Source organism: Notamacropus eugenii, chromosome 3 (genome assembly GCF_028372415.1).
Source record: "Notamacropus eugenii isolate mMacEug1 chromosome 3, mMacEug1.pri_v2, whole genome shotgun sequence".
NCBI lineage: Eukaryota > Metazoa > Chordata > Mammalia > Diprotodontia > Macropodidae > Notamacropus > Notamacropus eugenii.
Genome location: NC_092874.1, coordinates 397,005,360 through 397,021,982, shown reverse-complemented (window position 1 = coordinate 397,021,982; position 16,623 = coordinate 397,005,360). Strand labels below are relative to the sequence as shown.

Here is a 16,623-nt window from a genome sequence, read left to right as displayed (position 1 = left end):
GCTGCCAAGGACCATGTCACTCAAGAAACTCCAGGGGCTCCCTAATACCGCCATGGTCAAGTAGAAAGTCCTCTGGCACTCCAAGCTCTCCAGCCTGAACCCTTCCCACCTTTCCCAACAGTTTATTCCCCTCTGGACTGCATTCTGCCACCCAGCCACACTGGCCTCCCTGCAGTTCTTGAAAACAGCATTCTGTGCTGTCTGCCATGCCTGGAATGAACTGCCTCCTCATCTCTGCCTTTTAGTTTGCCTGGCTTCTACAGGACATGCGCACAGCAAGCACTTAGCCCGCGCCCGTCCAATTTAACCAAAGGCTTAACTCGAAGAACTCTCTGACCTCTCCTTCTGCTTGAAGATGAGCCCGCCCTCAACCTGCCCACGTGGTAAAAGTGGGGGGGAACGTAGAGGAGGCGGGGCCCAGAGGCTCTAAGGAGCTGATTGGTGCCCATGGCAAGAAGAATCCAAGTTGGCAGTGGGGGAAGTCGTTACTACCGGTTTTACCCTTCATCCAGTCGTGAAGGGATAAGGAAAATGTCACCTAGCAAAATGAACGTGGGCTAATATTAAAGTATTTTTTAATGGAAGTCTTGAAATTTACAGGCAGTGGTAAAAAGGGAATCGGCATAAGAAATGAAGGCCTCCCCCAGCTGCGCAGGGCGTGACTAAACGCCTCTTCCGGCCCCCCCGCCCCGGGCTAGAAGCAGTAGAGAGCGCTCGGTGAAGAGAGGCCTCCCGGAGGGAGCGCGAGGCATTCTGGGAAACGGAGGTCCTCCGCCTCCATCTTGCTTTCTCTAATCCCTGTCAGTACGGGGTCACGAGTGAGTCGGGGCCATGAAGCTGCTAACAGGCGCTGGATCTCTCTCGGTGAGCGCAGCCGGCTTGGCGGAGGGCGTGACGGGCTTCCAGGGGAGGGAAGGGGGCTGGTGTGGTCGCCTGGCTCGGGTTCCTCCGTCAGGCTTCCCCGTTCTCCCCTTGTCCTTCAGCTGAACCCTACGGAGGGAGCAGGCGGCCGGGTCCGGGGCGGCTGGGGGTGACGGCTCTGTCCCCTGGGAGCCGAGCGGAGGCCCGGGTCGCCCCTTCCCGAAGGACTGAGGGGACACCAGTGAAGGTCATGCTTGTGACCCCGCTCCGTGGGCGGGGAGGGTCGGAGCCACACCCTCCGCTCGAACCCCTGAGGGTGAAAGCGGGGACTTGGGGTAAAGACCCTCCTCGAGGATTCTGGGTGGGCTGTGCAGAAAAAGGCCTCCTCCGGGTCCGCACCCCAGCCTTCCTGCAAAGCGGGGAAATGCTTCGGGGCCCGGGGCAGCAGCCTCCCCTCCCCCGCCCCGAGCCTTCCCCGCTTGTTTAGGGGGGAGGTCCACGTGTCATCCGCCCTCCGGCTCCCCGGACCCGGGGCCTCTCCTGTCTGGGGTGGCTGTTCAGTGAAATGGTGGGAGATCGGTTTTTATTGAGGTCTGAAGTCTGGTTACAGAGGGTCCCTGGGCCCTAGTGCTTTGTGAACCACAGAGCGCCATAAAAAGCGAGTTATTGTTTTCATTTCATGCAAGTTTATTTTTATGGAATCCAGTGGTTTCCATTTGAGGAGAAGGAACTTTGGAGCCAAGAATTGAAACATTTGAATTATAATTGTACGGAATAACGACTTAGAGGGTGTGTTGGGGGGGTTGGGGAAGGGGGCGCAGGGGTTATAGGATAGCTGCAGCAAAGTATAACCGTGTATATGTTACGTATATATACCCTTGTATCACCGGTATGCATAGCGTTGCCCAGTCTTGGGTGATCGAGCCCCAAAGGGATTTTACAGGGCCATGTAGATAGGGGTTATTACAGGACACAGTAAAGGATAAACATACAATTGATTACCTTAGGAAATTATGTAAGCAACAGATATAAAAACAGATGGATTGAACTAAATGACATTTAAGCCCCCTTCTAAGAGCTCCTACTGAAAATATTAGATAGAAGGTCCTTGACGACTTCAATTCCAGAGGCTCTCTGAATGCAGATTTCTTTTGCTCCATGCATATCACTTCTTCAGATGTTAATGTCTCCTCAGCCTAGAATGCTGGCACTCTTCTGTATTTTTCGGGACCATCATACCTCTTTTGATATCCTTTGCCTTTTCTACCCAATCTGAACCCCTAGCTAACTTATTGCAATAATATTTTCACTAAGAATCTAACATCCCTGGGACCCTTGACCTTATGTTGTCCCTTTGTGATCTGAAGGGAATTTCTGTCAAACCCTTTCCCTGAAGCAGCCACTGAAGATTGGTAGTGGTGAAAGTAATAAAACCATACAAATTGTTTCTACTATAAATCAGTACTATTTAGTTGATGTGTCAGAGTGGAAATTGCACTGGACTGAGTGTCAGAATAACTAGTTTCCTATTCATGTTGTGCCATTGACTGTGGTTTCAGGCTCTGCACAAGATAATCTTTAAGGCTCTTTCTGTGTAAAATATTTTTATATGAATTTATCTTATATTTGTGGACCCTTATTTTAGGTGATAATCCTTTTACTCACCTTTTATTCTCTAATGCAGAAATATCCAACTGTGCCTAACCAAATAAAAAGGTAATTGGGAAATGTTTAACAAAAATAAAAATGCAGTACTGTGTAGGTAATGTTAATTTGTGGTTTTCTAGGTCAATATACTGCTCATAGGGATCGTAATCTGTTTTACATGACTGCTTTAACGTGTTCTCCAGAAGAGTGCTGTTTAAAAAAACAAACTACCTTTTCCCATTTTACTTAAGTCTCCTTTGCTTTCATGTAATGACCTTTTTTTTTTTGGTAACTGGATATAGAGCCATAGGCTCTATCTATATGGATAAAGAGCCATATTTTAGAACCCAGAGAAATTTTAGGCATTATCTACCTCTGCCCTCATGTTATAAATAAGGAAATGGAGACTGAGAGAGGTTTAAGTGACTTGCTCAAAGTCAAAGAAGAAACTAGTGACTGAGCCAGTCTGAGTCAAGTCAACAATAGCACCTTCCTCTTGGGATTAGCATGAAGATCAAATGAGATTAATGTATGTAAGACACTCTCTAAGACCCAGAGCACTAGAAAGAACTGGCACTATTATTCCTACTATATTGTGTTGTTCCCTCCTGAGTTATCAAATACTATTTAGATCTCTAGTTCTTTGAATACATATTGACTAAGGTGAATGAATGGAGACATTTATTTAGCTGTACAGAGCACTGCGCTAAGCACTAAGGATACAAATACAAAAGTAAGACTGGCCCTGTTCTCAGTCAAGTCACATTTGAATGAGGAAAGCAGTGCATTTCAGCTGCAAGTCTGAAATATCAAGGTCAGTGCCCTTAGGGTGCAAAGCAGATGGTTAATTCCTCTCCTCTAATGTCATTTCCATTGATAAAATCCTTTCTGATACCAAACTGTTTGATGATCCCATAGACTTTGATGGCAAGAATTTTCTTTTCTGGGTCTTCAGTGACAGTGGCTATAGCACCTACAGGAGTAATTACTCCTCAGGATGGTAGTGGAGTACTGGACTGGAAGCACTGTTTTCTCCAAAATTCTTGGGCTGTCTCCATTAGGGTCCTAGAGAAAGGGGGAGGGGGCGGTAGTGCTAGTTTGACTTACTTGGTGATAGCTTAAGGACATGCCCTGAGTTTTCTAGCTTTGTGATTTAGTGTTAAGTTGGTTTACTCTAAGTAAAGCCATGATCTTAGCCATAGAGTGATTTTTGTGGTCTGACATCCATATATGTTCCCATATGTATTTTATTCATGTAACCATTTGTAATTTTGATTTGATGTCTTTATAAATCGTAGTACTCCTGGATGCAACCTAGGCTTAGGATTTTATAGAAAGAACTATTCACATGAAGAGTATTTTCCATCTTTTGTGTTTAGAGACGATTTTATTCCCTCAAAGTTGCCCCAAGAATTAAAGCCTCTGCTGCAAAAGCTCCTGTACAACTCCATCCCGAGGAACTTGAGGTGAGTCCAACCAGATCTCTCAGATATTGGTGAAAAAAACGTTCTTTTATTATTTAGTAATAAGAAGACATTAATAACATCTCTGCTTTGTTTTGACTGTAGCTAACAAAATTACCAAATGGCTTAGTGATTGCGTCTGTGGAAAATTATTCTCCAGCTTCAAGAATTGGTTTGTTCATTAAAGCTGGTAGTAGATATGAAGATTCTACCAATTTTGGAGTCTCCCATTTAGTCCGTCTTGCATCCAATTTGGTAAAGATCTTTCCTTAATACATTTCACTTTTTAAAGTCATATTTATGAAATCACATAAATATTTGCAGATGCATTTTATTTTTATAACATACTAATGTAAATAATAAACTTTAAATTTGAAATAGTGGTTAATAGATACCTACTAAAAGCACAATATATCTTTTATATTAAGATTGGTAAGATACATTAAAATTTTATGCTAAGATTACAACTTTATAAAATTTCACCTGCAAGACAGGATAATTTATGGCTTGATTTCAATTCAGGGTTGTTTTTTTAAATATAGTTGAATTTTTACCCTTAAAAACAAAAAATTAAACCTGTAAATTTTCAGCTGAAGCTAACTATTTAGGCATATCTGAGTCAAGTCAATAATAGCACATTATCAAAAAATCTGGTCCTGAAAGGGACTGAATATATCTAACCTTAAAAAAAATTAAGTTAATCTTCGGTATAGTATAGGAACTTTGATGATCTTTTATTAATCATTAGGATAAAATCTGTCTTTGATGAAGACAGTATTAGGTACCTTGTCTGATGCCTGAATGTGACAAAACTAGAGAAATACATGAAAATGCTTCTTGAAATATCTTGTTAGTCTGAATGAATGATTAAAGAAAAATACATAAAGCATTGCAATTGATAGTACAGTAAGATTTTTATCACTGAATCGATATATTAGTAGACTTGTGTGTGTATTAGTATATATACTGTATGTTAGCAAACTAGCTTGTATCTTCAAGGTAAGATTCTTCAAGGTAGTTTGAGTATTATCTTTGTTGGAATGTCTGTCCACTCAGTCTTGTTAACAATGTGACTACTGTTGAATATACTTCTGTTTTGTAGAGTTCTAATAGTTTAGAGAATTTTTGCTTGATTAAAAATAAAGATATACTTTTGAGCCTTTCATCTTTGAAGTCATTGATTTGAAACAAATTACAACCACTCAATGGCTTTTCAGAGAGAGTACCAGCTCAGCTTTTTCAGGCAGATACATAAAAGATCAGCACTGTTTTTAAAAATATTCTTCCCTTATTGGACAAGTATATTTCTAACCTTCATAAGGGTTCATTTTAGTTTTTGAGCCTGTTAACAGCCTTAACTATATTTTGATTCAGATATTTGTTGCCATTCTAGTGGTAAATTTGATATTTTTGGTAAATTTGATATTTCAAAATTACTGACAGAGGACTTTTTTTTTTTTTTTTTTTTGTAAAGACTACCAAAGGAGCTTCTTCTTTTAAGATAACTCGAGGGACCGAAGCTGTTGGTGGTAAATTAAGGTATGTCAAATAAAATACATGGTTACTCATTGAAGCTAAATAATGTTGGTTCCACAAGGTGGCCATATTATAGGGAAAATAATTTATTTTTCTAATTTAAATCACTGACCTTAATGTATTTCTTGTTTAGTGTGACTAGTACAAGGGAAAACATAGCTTATACTGCAGAATGCCTCCGAGATGATGTGTGAGTATCAGTTTATTTTGTCTGTGTCTAATTCTAGCTTGTTTTGCAAGGCAAGCCTATTAGCATTGACTTTATTTTATTATTTATTTTATTATTGTCCCCAAATTCGACTCTATGTCTTTCGCAGTGATATTCTAATGGAGTTCCTGCTCAATGTCACCACAGCACCAGAATTTCGACGCTGGGAAGTAGCAGCTCTTCAGTCACAATTAAAGATTGATAAAGCAGTCGCTTTTCAAAACCCCCAGACTGGTAAAAAAAAAAAATGCATCTTGATAAACTACATTTATGATGTTGCTGCTTAAAGATGATCTGACTGACTGCTTAGGCCAGGCCTCTTAGGTGCCTGTACAATGGTAGGGCCAGGGGGCATTTAGGAGCCCCATGTCAGGAGCCCAGTTTTGTCACTCTGACCTGACATAATCCGATTTGGCAACTGATTTACACTAACTAAATTTACAAGAAATTGGTTAAGAAGCAATGCCAATATAATATTTATAGTGGAAAAAATAGAATTATTAGAGGATATTTTCTGAAGTCCTTGGGAATTAGTATATCTGCTAGTCACTAGTGGGCTTTTTTTGCTAGTAGGGATATTTACTTAAAAACCAAATTGATATTGGAAGATTGTCTGGTGAATTTGATTTCATAGGATCCATAACTTGTTTATGTTCTGCCCACTACATGTCCCTTTATTGCCCTTTGTGGAATACTCACTCTCAGTCCTTTGGAGACTCTGTCAGCTATTACTTTGAATTAATTTTTACTGTCATTATTATACTATATCAAGCACATCTCATCTCCCCATGGCACCACAGAAAAAATATGTCATCATTCCCTGCTCTGGAAGAAGTAACAGCTTCATGAGAAAATGAAAATATTTCACAATAAACTCATCAAAGTTGGCATTATTCTTTTTGCAGTGGATTAGTAATTGCAGTATTTAATGTGAAATAATTAAAACTAAAGAATGACTGATTAAAAAGATACTAGATGTATGAGACAAATAAAAATATATGTGAAATAAAGTAGTCTCTTCGTTGATTGACATGTCTCAGGCCAGTTTTTCTCATCTTAAATATCAATGTCCTGAAATAGTTAGCATTAGGAGTCAGATCCTTGCATCAGTGCTTAAGTGATCGTCCAAGTTATTATTTCAAGTGGAATAATGTATGTTTAAAAAAATTTTGAAAAACATTATAAACACTGTAGATTTAAGATTACTAGTAGAATTTTACTAGTGAAGTTTATAATTTTTGTTTGTTTTGCACTGCTAGTTATCGTAGGACTTAGACTTGGATTACTTTTGAGCTGTATGAAGAAAAACAAAAACATGCTATTGAGTTGTGTCAAGAAAGTTAGATAATACAATTTTGGACATTTTAAAAGGGGGGCCCTTAGAGATCATCGAATCCAATTCTTCATATAGACGAAGAATGGCTTAGGCAGGGTCACGCAGAAAGTTACAGAACTAGGGTCAGAATCAGATTTCTTGATGCCCATGGACTAGTGGCTTTTCTAGTGTTGTAGTTCTGGAAGGTATGGAGGTAGTAAGTATGTTGTCAACAAGCAAGAGGAGTTATATACTCTTGAGATGGAAACTCCTAAAGAGTGTGACATGCGACACATTTTCAAAAATAAAAAGAAACCAAAACTCCTACTAATAGCCTTCATTTCCTTTGCCAGCAGCCAGAATTTTTATATTTGCTGATAGGCAACAATAAATTTAAAGTCCAAAAATACTTAAGCAGAGTAGAACAGTCAGAGGGCCAAATACTTCCTCTTTTTCCTCACTTCTTTACTATCTTCACTTTAATCTGTATTTTAGTGAATGGTTTTTTTTCTCTTTGTAGGTGTGATTGAAAATCTGCATGCTGCTGCTTATCGGAATGCTCTTTGCAATTCCTTGTATTGTCCTGATTATAAAATTGGGAAAGTTACTCCAGAAGAGGTACTAATAGAACATTTTATAATTAATACTGTTGCTTTAATATTAAGTATGGTATTTATCTACTATTTTTGTTCTTAGAAATTTTTTTCTATTTTTTTTTTTTAATTTAACTTTTAACAAAAATTAGAAAACATAGAAAATCCTACTTGGACTTTTATTCTTAAATTATGTGCCCTAGGAAATTGGTATCCTTTAGAAGTTATTACCCTATTCCTGGTTAGAGAAGTCTTTTGAGTTTAGATATCACAATACTGCCTTCTCTAATGCTTCATCCTAAGGTTGTCATTTGTCAGGAGGTGGATGGGAATTTTACAGAATCTCAGAATTGGGAGGGACCTCTGTAGGCCATCTCATCCAACCAATACCTTGTGAACAAAAATCTACTTTAAAATATCTCTAAAATGTGGTCATTCATAACTTAGAAACTGATACTGAGAAACCCCTAGTGCCAGGTCTAGTGATTAGTACCTGCCTGTAGTCCTTGCTGCCAAGGAGGCTGTCTCCTAGATCACTTTTACTTAGGTGATCTGGACTGCAGTAGAGCTAAAGATGATTTAGGTGTCTGCACCAAGTCTAGTACCATCATGGGGGGAGAGGAAGCTGGGAGAAGGAGGGGTTGCTTCCAGATGGGTGAACTGACCCATGTTAGAGCTTCTACCCTAGTAATTAGTGACATCATGGCTTGTGAGTAGCCACTGTGTTTCTGGAAAAGAAAGGGAGTCTGAATCTCAAAAAAAGAGAGGTGGCTATTATCTCTTAATTAGTTCATTTCACATTTAGATAGCTCATGATTTAGGAAGTCCAGATTATCGGTGGGAAGGAGGTGAAGGTGATGGTCCAAGGAGAGGCAATATGAAGTGATCTGGAAAGTGGCTTGTAAGCTTAGGTCTTAGCAATATGAACAAACCAAAAGCTGAGGCCAGAGTCCAGATTATCAGTGGAGAGAAAGTGGAAGTGATATCTGTTGCCATATTGTAGTCAAAGACTTTCCAGCTTTCTAAGACTTAGCAGAGTTTGCTGCTAACATAGGTTTCCAGACCTACAAAAGCAGGTATTAAAATGAAGATAATGACTTTAAAGTTTATTTAACTAGAAATTAAAGATTCATCCTCATTTCAGTTTTAATCATCCACTATAAGAAAACGGGCCACATTTTCTCCCTGTTGCTTACATTAGTTCTTAAAGAGCTTTGGTTCAGGAAGCCCCATATCATTCAACAAGCATTTATTTAGGTGCTTACTTGTGTGTTACTGTGCTTTAAAAAGGTCAGAAATAAAAGTGAAATCTGTCCCTTTCTCAAGGAGCTTACATTCTAAGGGACTAAATAAATAACCTGTACTTAAATAAATACATACAAAGTAAATACAAGATTTTAGCAGCTGAGAGGACCACGAAAGCAGGAAGTCATGCTTGAACTGTCTTTTAGGAAGCCAGGAATTCTGAAAGACAAAGGTAGAAAAGAACACCTGCCAGGTAAATCACCAAGGCAATATTCACAGCACTGGTGGTGATTATGAATGTGCCAGCGTAGTTCTCAGTCTCAAAGTATAACAGACTCTCCATAAAGAAGGCAAAAGAAAAACATTTATTTAGACACCAGAAAGCCAAATCTGTCATGGTGATCAAGAAGTTAATAAAACATGATCCCCACAGAGAGCAAAGCCATTCCCAGGCCTCTCCTTTGCCTGGGCCTTCTCACAAGCAACACACTCACCATCCTGAGCCTTGCCTTGCTGTACGTATCTGCCTTCTTCCTTTCTCCTCTGACCTGATCTCACTCACTCACTTCCTCCCATCTCTGTTCCAACCTTCCTGTTCCGCCTGGTCAGCAAGCTCCTCCTATCACATGTGTCTTAGGCTTCCAGGTGATTTAAGTAGGAAAGATCTTTCCATTTAAATTACTATTACACCAGGCCTGGGAGACAACCAGTACAAAGACATAGATACAGAAGTTTGAGGTCATAGAAGGATTAGAAATTAGACTATAGCTAGGACTAGAGAATATATAAAGCAGAGTAATATTAAAGTAGAAAGATAGGAAGGATGGGTTAGGTTGCAGAGAGTTTTAAGTGCCAAATAGAGGAGTTTATTTTCAATCTTAGAGGTAATAGGGAGCCACTAGAGTTTACTGAATATGGAAAATGACATGGCCAGACCTGTACTTTAGGAAAATCACTGGCAGCTATGTGGAGAATGGTTGGAATGGGAAGAGATTTGAGGCAGGGAGACTGATCAGGAGACCATTTCATTAGGTAGGGTGAGTGGTAATAAGGCCTGAAGCAGAGTCTTTCTGAGTGGAAAGAAGGAGATCTATACCAGAGATGCTCTGAAAATAGAAATAACAAGATTTTTCAACTGATCATATATATTGGGTAAGTGAAAGTGAGAAATTGTGTATGATTCCAAGGTTGCAGATGTGCATGACTAAAAGGATGGTGATGGCCTCAACAACAATAAGGAAGTTTGGGAAATTGTGGGTTTGTAGGGTGGGGAAAGATAATGAGTTTTGTTTGGGACATTCTGAGTTTGAGATGCCACTGATACATCCAATTCAGAATGTCTAGTGGCAAATTCATGATGCTGAATTATAACTGAGGAAAGAAACTAGAGCTGCGTAAATTGATGTGGGTGTCATGTGTATGAAGATGATAATTGAACTTGTGAAAGCCAATGAGATCACCATTGTGAGAGAATAGAGAGAGAAAAGTGAAGCAGGTCCAAGACAGGACCTTGGGGTACACCTGGAGTTAGTGAACATGACATAGATGAAGATCCTATAAAGGAGACAGGAAAAACAAGAGAAAGTAGAGCTTTGAAACCCAGAGAGTAGAGAAAGTAGTCACAGTGTCAGATGCTGGTGATGAAGATCCTGTTACCTTTTGGGTCACTCACATTTTTGATCCCTGGGACACAAGTAGTATAAGTTTATTTCAGTGCCACCTATGCAGATATAATCTGTTAGGCAAGTTAAATACCATTACAACAATATCCCTATATAATGGGACTATTGCCAAGTACTAGCCAGTGACCCAGTTCTTTCAACTATAATGTGATAAAGTAAAATTTCAGTGTAACTTAAAATCTGCCTAGTGGGATGCAAAATGAAAGATTTGGACTAGATGATCTAAAAGATGCCTTCTAACCCTAAAAGTCAGTTCTGCTGTAACTCGACATCTGTGTGTTCCTATACATGGTAAAAGATGGGGGTTGAATTTGTCGCTACAGACCAGCTCAATTCCTCCTGCTTCACCAAAAGACATACTATACATATGGCACTTCACACATTTGAGATGTGTTAGGCGTGTATATATAAAAGATCATGAATGTGAACAAATAGCAAAACATAATTTTGCAGAAAATATCAGCAAAGTGCTTAGCACATGGCCTGGCATGTATAAATGGCACTGTATAAATGCTTATTCCCCTTTTTGTCTTTTGTAGAATAACACACCATGGTGTGTGAGGTAGGTGTGTAGTAGCTGGTAGATTTTTGAAGTATACATATTTTGTGTATTCCTTTGGCGCTTGGTTCAGCTGGGTGCAGTTTTCTGTGCTGACTGTTTTTCTTAAAGATAAACTCAAAATTTGCATATTCAAAACAAGTGTTAAAGTAGAACTATCATTTTTTGTATAATTGTTTCTATTAATGTCAATAACCTAAAATGTTTTCACTTTTTCAGCTTCATTACTATATACAGAACAATTTTACAAGTGCAAGAATGGCTCTGGTTGGACTTGGTAAGTTTTGATTTAACTGTCTTTGATTGTCTGCCAGTTAACATAAACCATAGTCTGAAAAGTGTGGGACCTGATTTGAATAATGGGTTACAGGTAAATGGGAGACCTTTAGTCAGTGGCTTCAAATACTGTGATTACCTTTTGTTTAATTTCTAATGACAATTTTTAAGTCCAAATCTAATATTTAACTTTATAAATAGTCTGTTTGAATTTTCATTTTATAAGCTCCAGTTTTGGCTTGTATCTGTTACTGCAGGTATAAACCATGCTGTCCTGAAGCAAGTTGCTGAGCAGTTTCTAAACGTGAGAGGTGGACTTGGCATGTCTGGTTCAAAGGCTCACTACCGTGGAGGTAGGTATTTTTGGTTTGGTGTGGTTTTATCAGAGTACATAAAATTGGTCTCTTCCAATTCATGTGCAGGGAGTATAGTATAATGGAAAATATGCTGAACTTAGAGTCAATAGAACCTTGTGCTTGAGTCTTATCTCTGATATTTACTAACTTTTTGCACATGGGTTAAGTCACCTGTCTGAGCTCTTGTGTTAGCTATTACTGTTTTCATGGGGAATATGAAGGGAAGGACTTACCTTACTACCACAATATATGAGCTATATTATTTGGATAAGTTGGTTCAGCTATCTGGATCTGGGTTTCTTTGTAAAATGAACAGGTTGGACAAAATTATTCCACCCTCAGTCAGTAAGCATTTATTAAGTGCCTGCTTTGTGCCAGGCACCGTGTTAAGTGCTGGGGAAACAGAGGCAAAAGGCAGTGTCTGACCTCAGTGAGTTTACAACCTAATGAGGAAGACAACATGCAAAAAAAGTCTATACAAAGCAAGCTATATACAGGATAAATAGGACATAATAAAAAGAGAAAAGCCACTGCAATGAGGAGAAGTTGGGGAAAGTGAGATTTTTAGTTGTGACTTAAAGGAAACTAGGAAAATCAGTAGTCAGAGTGAGAGAGGGAGACCATTCCAGGTATGCAGGACAGTCAGAGAAAATGACCAAAACTGAAAAATGGGGTGTCTTATTGTTGGAACAACCAGGAGATCAAGGTCACTGGATCAGAGTGCACATGTCAAGGGAATAAGGTGAAAGAGTGAAAGGTAGGAGAGTGCTTGGAATGCCAAACAGAAGATTTATTATTTTCTCCTGGAGGCAATAGGGAGCCACTGGAGCTTCCTGAGAGTGATGGAGAGATGTGGAGGGGTGACATGATCAGATCTGCAGTTTAAGAAAATCACTTGAGTGGTTGAATGGAGGATGGATTAGAGTGGGGAGATACTTAAAGCAAGCTGACCCACCATTAGGCTATTATAGTAGTCCAGATGTGATATGATGAGAGCCTTCACTAGAGTGGTGGCAGTCAGAGGAGAGAAGGGAACACATTGGAGAGATGTTGCAAAAGTGAAATTGATGGGTTTTGGTAAAAGCTTGGATTAGGGTAGGAAGTAAGGAGGAAGAACAGGGTGAGGAAACCAGGATAACTCCTATGTTACAAGCCTGAGGGATTAAGAAGATAGTATTGCTCTCTGAAGGGGAATGAAGGATTAAGGGGATCAATAATAAATTCTGTTTGGGGCATAATTGATGTCTTAAGATGTCTATTGGACATCCAGTTTGAGGTGTTTGAAAGACATTTGGAGATGCAGGATTGGAAGTCCACAGAGTTTCAGGCAAGAAAGGTAGACTTGAGAATCATCAGCATAGAAATGGTAAATTAAATGAGAGCTGATGATATCAACAAGTAGTATAAGAGAGAAGAAAAGAGACCCCAGGACAGAAGTTAAAGACTGTGATCTGGGAGATGATTCAACAAAAGAGACAGAGAAGTAACAGTCAGATAGGTAGGATGAGAACCACAAGAGGATGGTGTCCCAAAAACTTAGAAAAAAAAAGTATCCAAAAGGAATGATTGGCAGTGTCAAAGGCTACATACAGTCAAGAAGAATGAGGACTGAGAAAAGGCCATTGGATTTGGCACTAAGAGCTCATTAGTAACTTTGCAAAGAACAGTTTTGATGGAACGATAAGGTCAGGAGCCACGCTGCAAGGGGTTAAGAAGAGAATGAGACGAGAGGAAGTAGAGGCACTTATCAGAGATGACGTCTTCAGAGTATTTAACTACAGAAAAAATACAGGATGATAGTTATCAGGGATGAAAGGATCAACTGGGGTTTTTTTCCAGAATAGAGGAGACATGGGCATGTTTGTAGGCAGTAGGAAATGGGCCAGTAGGCAGAGAGAGGTGAAAAATAAGTGAAAAAGTAAGAGGGGGCAATCTGTTGGAGGAGATGGAATGAGGTCCTTTGAACAAGTGGAGGAGTTAGCCTTGCCAGGGCCACTTCATGTGATACAGGAGTGAAGGAGTGTGGCATAAGGCTTCTAAGTGATAGGAGATGAAAAAAGAGGGAGTCTCTGGTGTTTCCACTTATTAGTTTTTTTTTTTTTAACAACTTAGTCTTTAAAATAAGGCCTATGATATCTTCAGGTGGATATTTGAGAGTAATGAGTGGGTTAGCTAGTTTGGAAGGGAAGGGTTTGCCTCTGTGTTGTCTCTTCAGTGGTCCAAGTTGAGGTATAATTGAACAATACTGCAGGAGGATGTAGGTGAGCAAGAAAGAACCAATTCATTATCTTAGTTATCACTTCTTTTTTGTGTATACCATTACTTTTATGGAGGTCAAGTTGACTTAAGGGCAAAACTTGGATTTAATGAGAAATTTAAAACATAACCAAAACCTGTTTAACCTTTTGCTTTCCCTCCCACCTCAGGTGAAATTCGAGAGCAGAATGGTGATAGTCTTGTCCATGCTGCCGTTGTAGCCGAGGGGGCCACCTCAGGAAGCGCAGAGGCAAATGCATTTAGTGTCCTTCAGCATGTCCTTGGTGCAGGGCCTCATGTTAAGAGGGGAAGCAATGCCAGCAGCCAGCTGCATCAGGCTGTAGCCAAGGGAACAAACCAGCCATTTGATGTTAGTATAAACGTGTGTTACTTTTATTTTCAGAGATTCAGTATGAAAATATTGTTGTGAGGAAGTACTTGAAAAATTAAGATTTTAAAGATATCTTAGGGAATCTTTTTAAAAACTGAAGAAATAATCATGCTTAATTTGACATACCTCTCTCCTTCCCCCATTTCTCTGATGTAAAGTCTATTCCAGTTACTCTAATGCAGAAGAAAAAAGAACACTCAGAACTGTCAGAAATTCAAACTGAATGCTAAACATTCATTTCTTAGATTTTTTTCTTCCCCATTTGACTTTTTTTTAACTTAAAAGTTTAGGATCCCTGTAGAGTCCAACTAATCCTTTGTCTAACAGATTTCTTTCCATCTTTCTTCATTTCTACTTCTGATTCTCACCACTTCTCATCTAGTACATGCTCTTCTAGCTCCCAGGTTCTGGGGTGAAATGAGAATGGTAACATAGTTAACATAATTAAAAGTTCATTATTTTTACTTCTATAACACAGTTCCATTTTTTGACCAGGATCAAAGTGCTAAAATGACCTAGAGCCAAGAAGTCAAAATACAACATCTTTCTCTTGAAAAGGAAAGAAAATGGAATTCCCTTTTGTGATCATAAAGAGCCATTGTGCTTTTGAAGAATAATCATTCAGTCCTTTCCTTAGAGCTCTTTTTAGGCCCACTCTGTATAATACAAAGTATAAATAGCAGTAAAAGCAAAAAATTATTATTCTTGTTGACTTAGCAAATCTTTGGTTAGTTGATACTCTGATGGCACTAAATTACAGGTGTTTTACTTTTCTCCCTCTATTTCTTAATCCTGTAGAAGGAAGTAAAGCTATTCTTTTTTTTCATTGAGGGTTTTTTTCCTTTGCACTATAGTCTTCCTACAATTTCCTTCATCTTTATTATGCTTATTGACTCTAGTGAGTGTTAATAATGGCCTTTTCTTAGGTCAAAATGAATGTTTCTTACTAAACATCAGTTTGATAGTTCTGGTTCGTATTTGCCCCTTTGGTTATGTAGATGTTGAGACAAATGCTGCATTGATCTGTCTGAAGGTTCTATGTGTGTGTTTATATAAGTTTTCTATGAGGAAGTACTTAAGGATTTGTGATAAAGAAGTTTCACCTATGGATGCTTTAACTAGTACATGCTTGGAATAAGGCAGTAAGACCCTATTTATCTGAGTATCAGATTTCCAGCCATTTCAAATATTTAGAGCACTTAAAAATAAGCAAAAGATGCCTCCTGGGAGCAAAAAAGCTTTCACAAATTTTGGGCATTCTAATTTCTTGGGGGCTTCAGGCTATCATTAGACAATTTTGCGTAAAGATAGTAGATAAGGATCTGAGAAAGTAACAGAGAAAAACTGAGGGATAAGAGAAATAAGTTAGGGCTTTTTATTATCGTTATTAAAAGAACAACATTTTGGAGCCACTTCCCATAGGTCCCTAAAATAGTGTGTGTATTATATTAATTTATATTCACAATGATGATAGTCACCAAGAAAAGAGCAAAGCATTTTATACAAGAAACCCAGTAAAGTCTTCCAATGCTTTAGTGTTTATAACTTATTACTAGGAAAAGCATAAGCTCCAAGTGTTCTTACCATACTAGGGTAGCTTTAAGTAAGAACGAATACAGATCTGTGGCATGAGACCCACCTAGTTAAGTTCCTAGTTAAGTTCCCTGAAGTAACTAGGTTGGCTGGATGATGATTTAGGGAGTCTACAACAATCTGAAAACATCAAACAGAAGTAGTAGAGGGATTGCAATTGGTGAGTCACTGTAAAAAGTACAAGTATCCTTGGAAGTACTGAAGTACTTAAGTAATAAGCCCAAGAAAACTGGAAAGTTTAATACATATTAGAAGGATTTCCATCAAAATACAAATTAGAAAGATTTCCACAAAAGTAAAACCACCTAGAACCTAAAAGAGGAATGAGGACATCTCACTAAGAATAAACAGGAAAGGAAATAGCTTTCACAGCTATGGATAGTGAGAATTTTTGACCAAATGAGGGATAAAAAGGATCACAAGAGATAAAGTGAACAATTTTTAACATTAAATTTAAAAGATTTTGCACAAATAAAATCATTGTTGTTAGAACTAGAAGGGGCAAATTCAGTTTGGGAGAAAAAAAATTCTACAAATTTCTGTAATGAAGGTCAGATGTTCAAGGATACAGGGGGGGTATAGTGTATACGTATGTAAACAAGAATAGATTTTTCAGTGGGTAAATGGTCCAAGAATATGCAT

General features: G+C 38.7%; 1 protein-coding gene across 1 annotated transcript in view; it reads left to right on the top strand.

The window, feature by feature from the left end:
• Nucleotides 1-476: 476 nt before the first annotated feature.
• UQCRC2 (ubiquinol-cytochrome c reductase core protein 2) overlaps nucleotides 477-16,623 on the top strand; it is a 24,698-nt gene continuing 8,551 nt past the window's right edge. Inside the window, exons 1-10 of the mRNA XM_072597898.1 lie at nucleotides 477-864; nucleotides 3,888-3,974; nucleotides 4,077-4,226; nucleotides 5,446-5,510; nucleotides 5,641-5,697; nucleotides 5,825-5,949; nucleotides 7,551-7,648; nucleotides 11,329-11,386; nucleotides 11,643-11,738; nucleotides 14,168-14,367. Coding sequence (XP_072453999.1) covers nucleotides 832-864; nucleotides 3,888-3,974; nucleotides 4,077-4,226; nucleotides 5,446-5,510; nucleotides 5,641-5,697; nucleotides 5,825-5,949; nucleotides 7,551-7,648; nucleotides 11,329-11,386; nucleotides 11,643-11,738; nucleotides 14,168-14,367 — 969 coding nt within the window. The 5' untranslated portion in view covers nucleotides 477-831. The remainder of the gene's footprint in view (nucleotides 865-3,887; nucleotides 3,975-4,076; nucleotides 4,227-5,445; nucleotides 5,511-5,640; nucleotides 5,698-5,824; nucleotides 5,950-7,550; nucleotides 7,649-11,328; nucleotides 11,387-11,642; nucleotides 11,739-14,167; nucleotides 14,368-16,623) is intronic.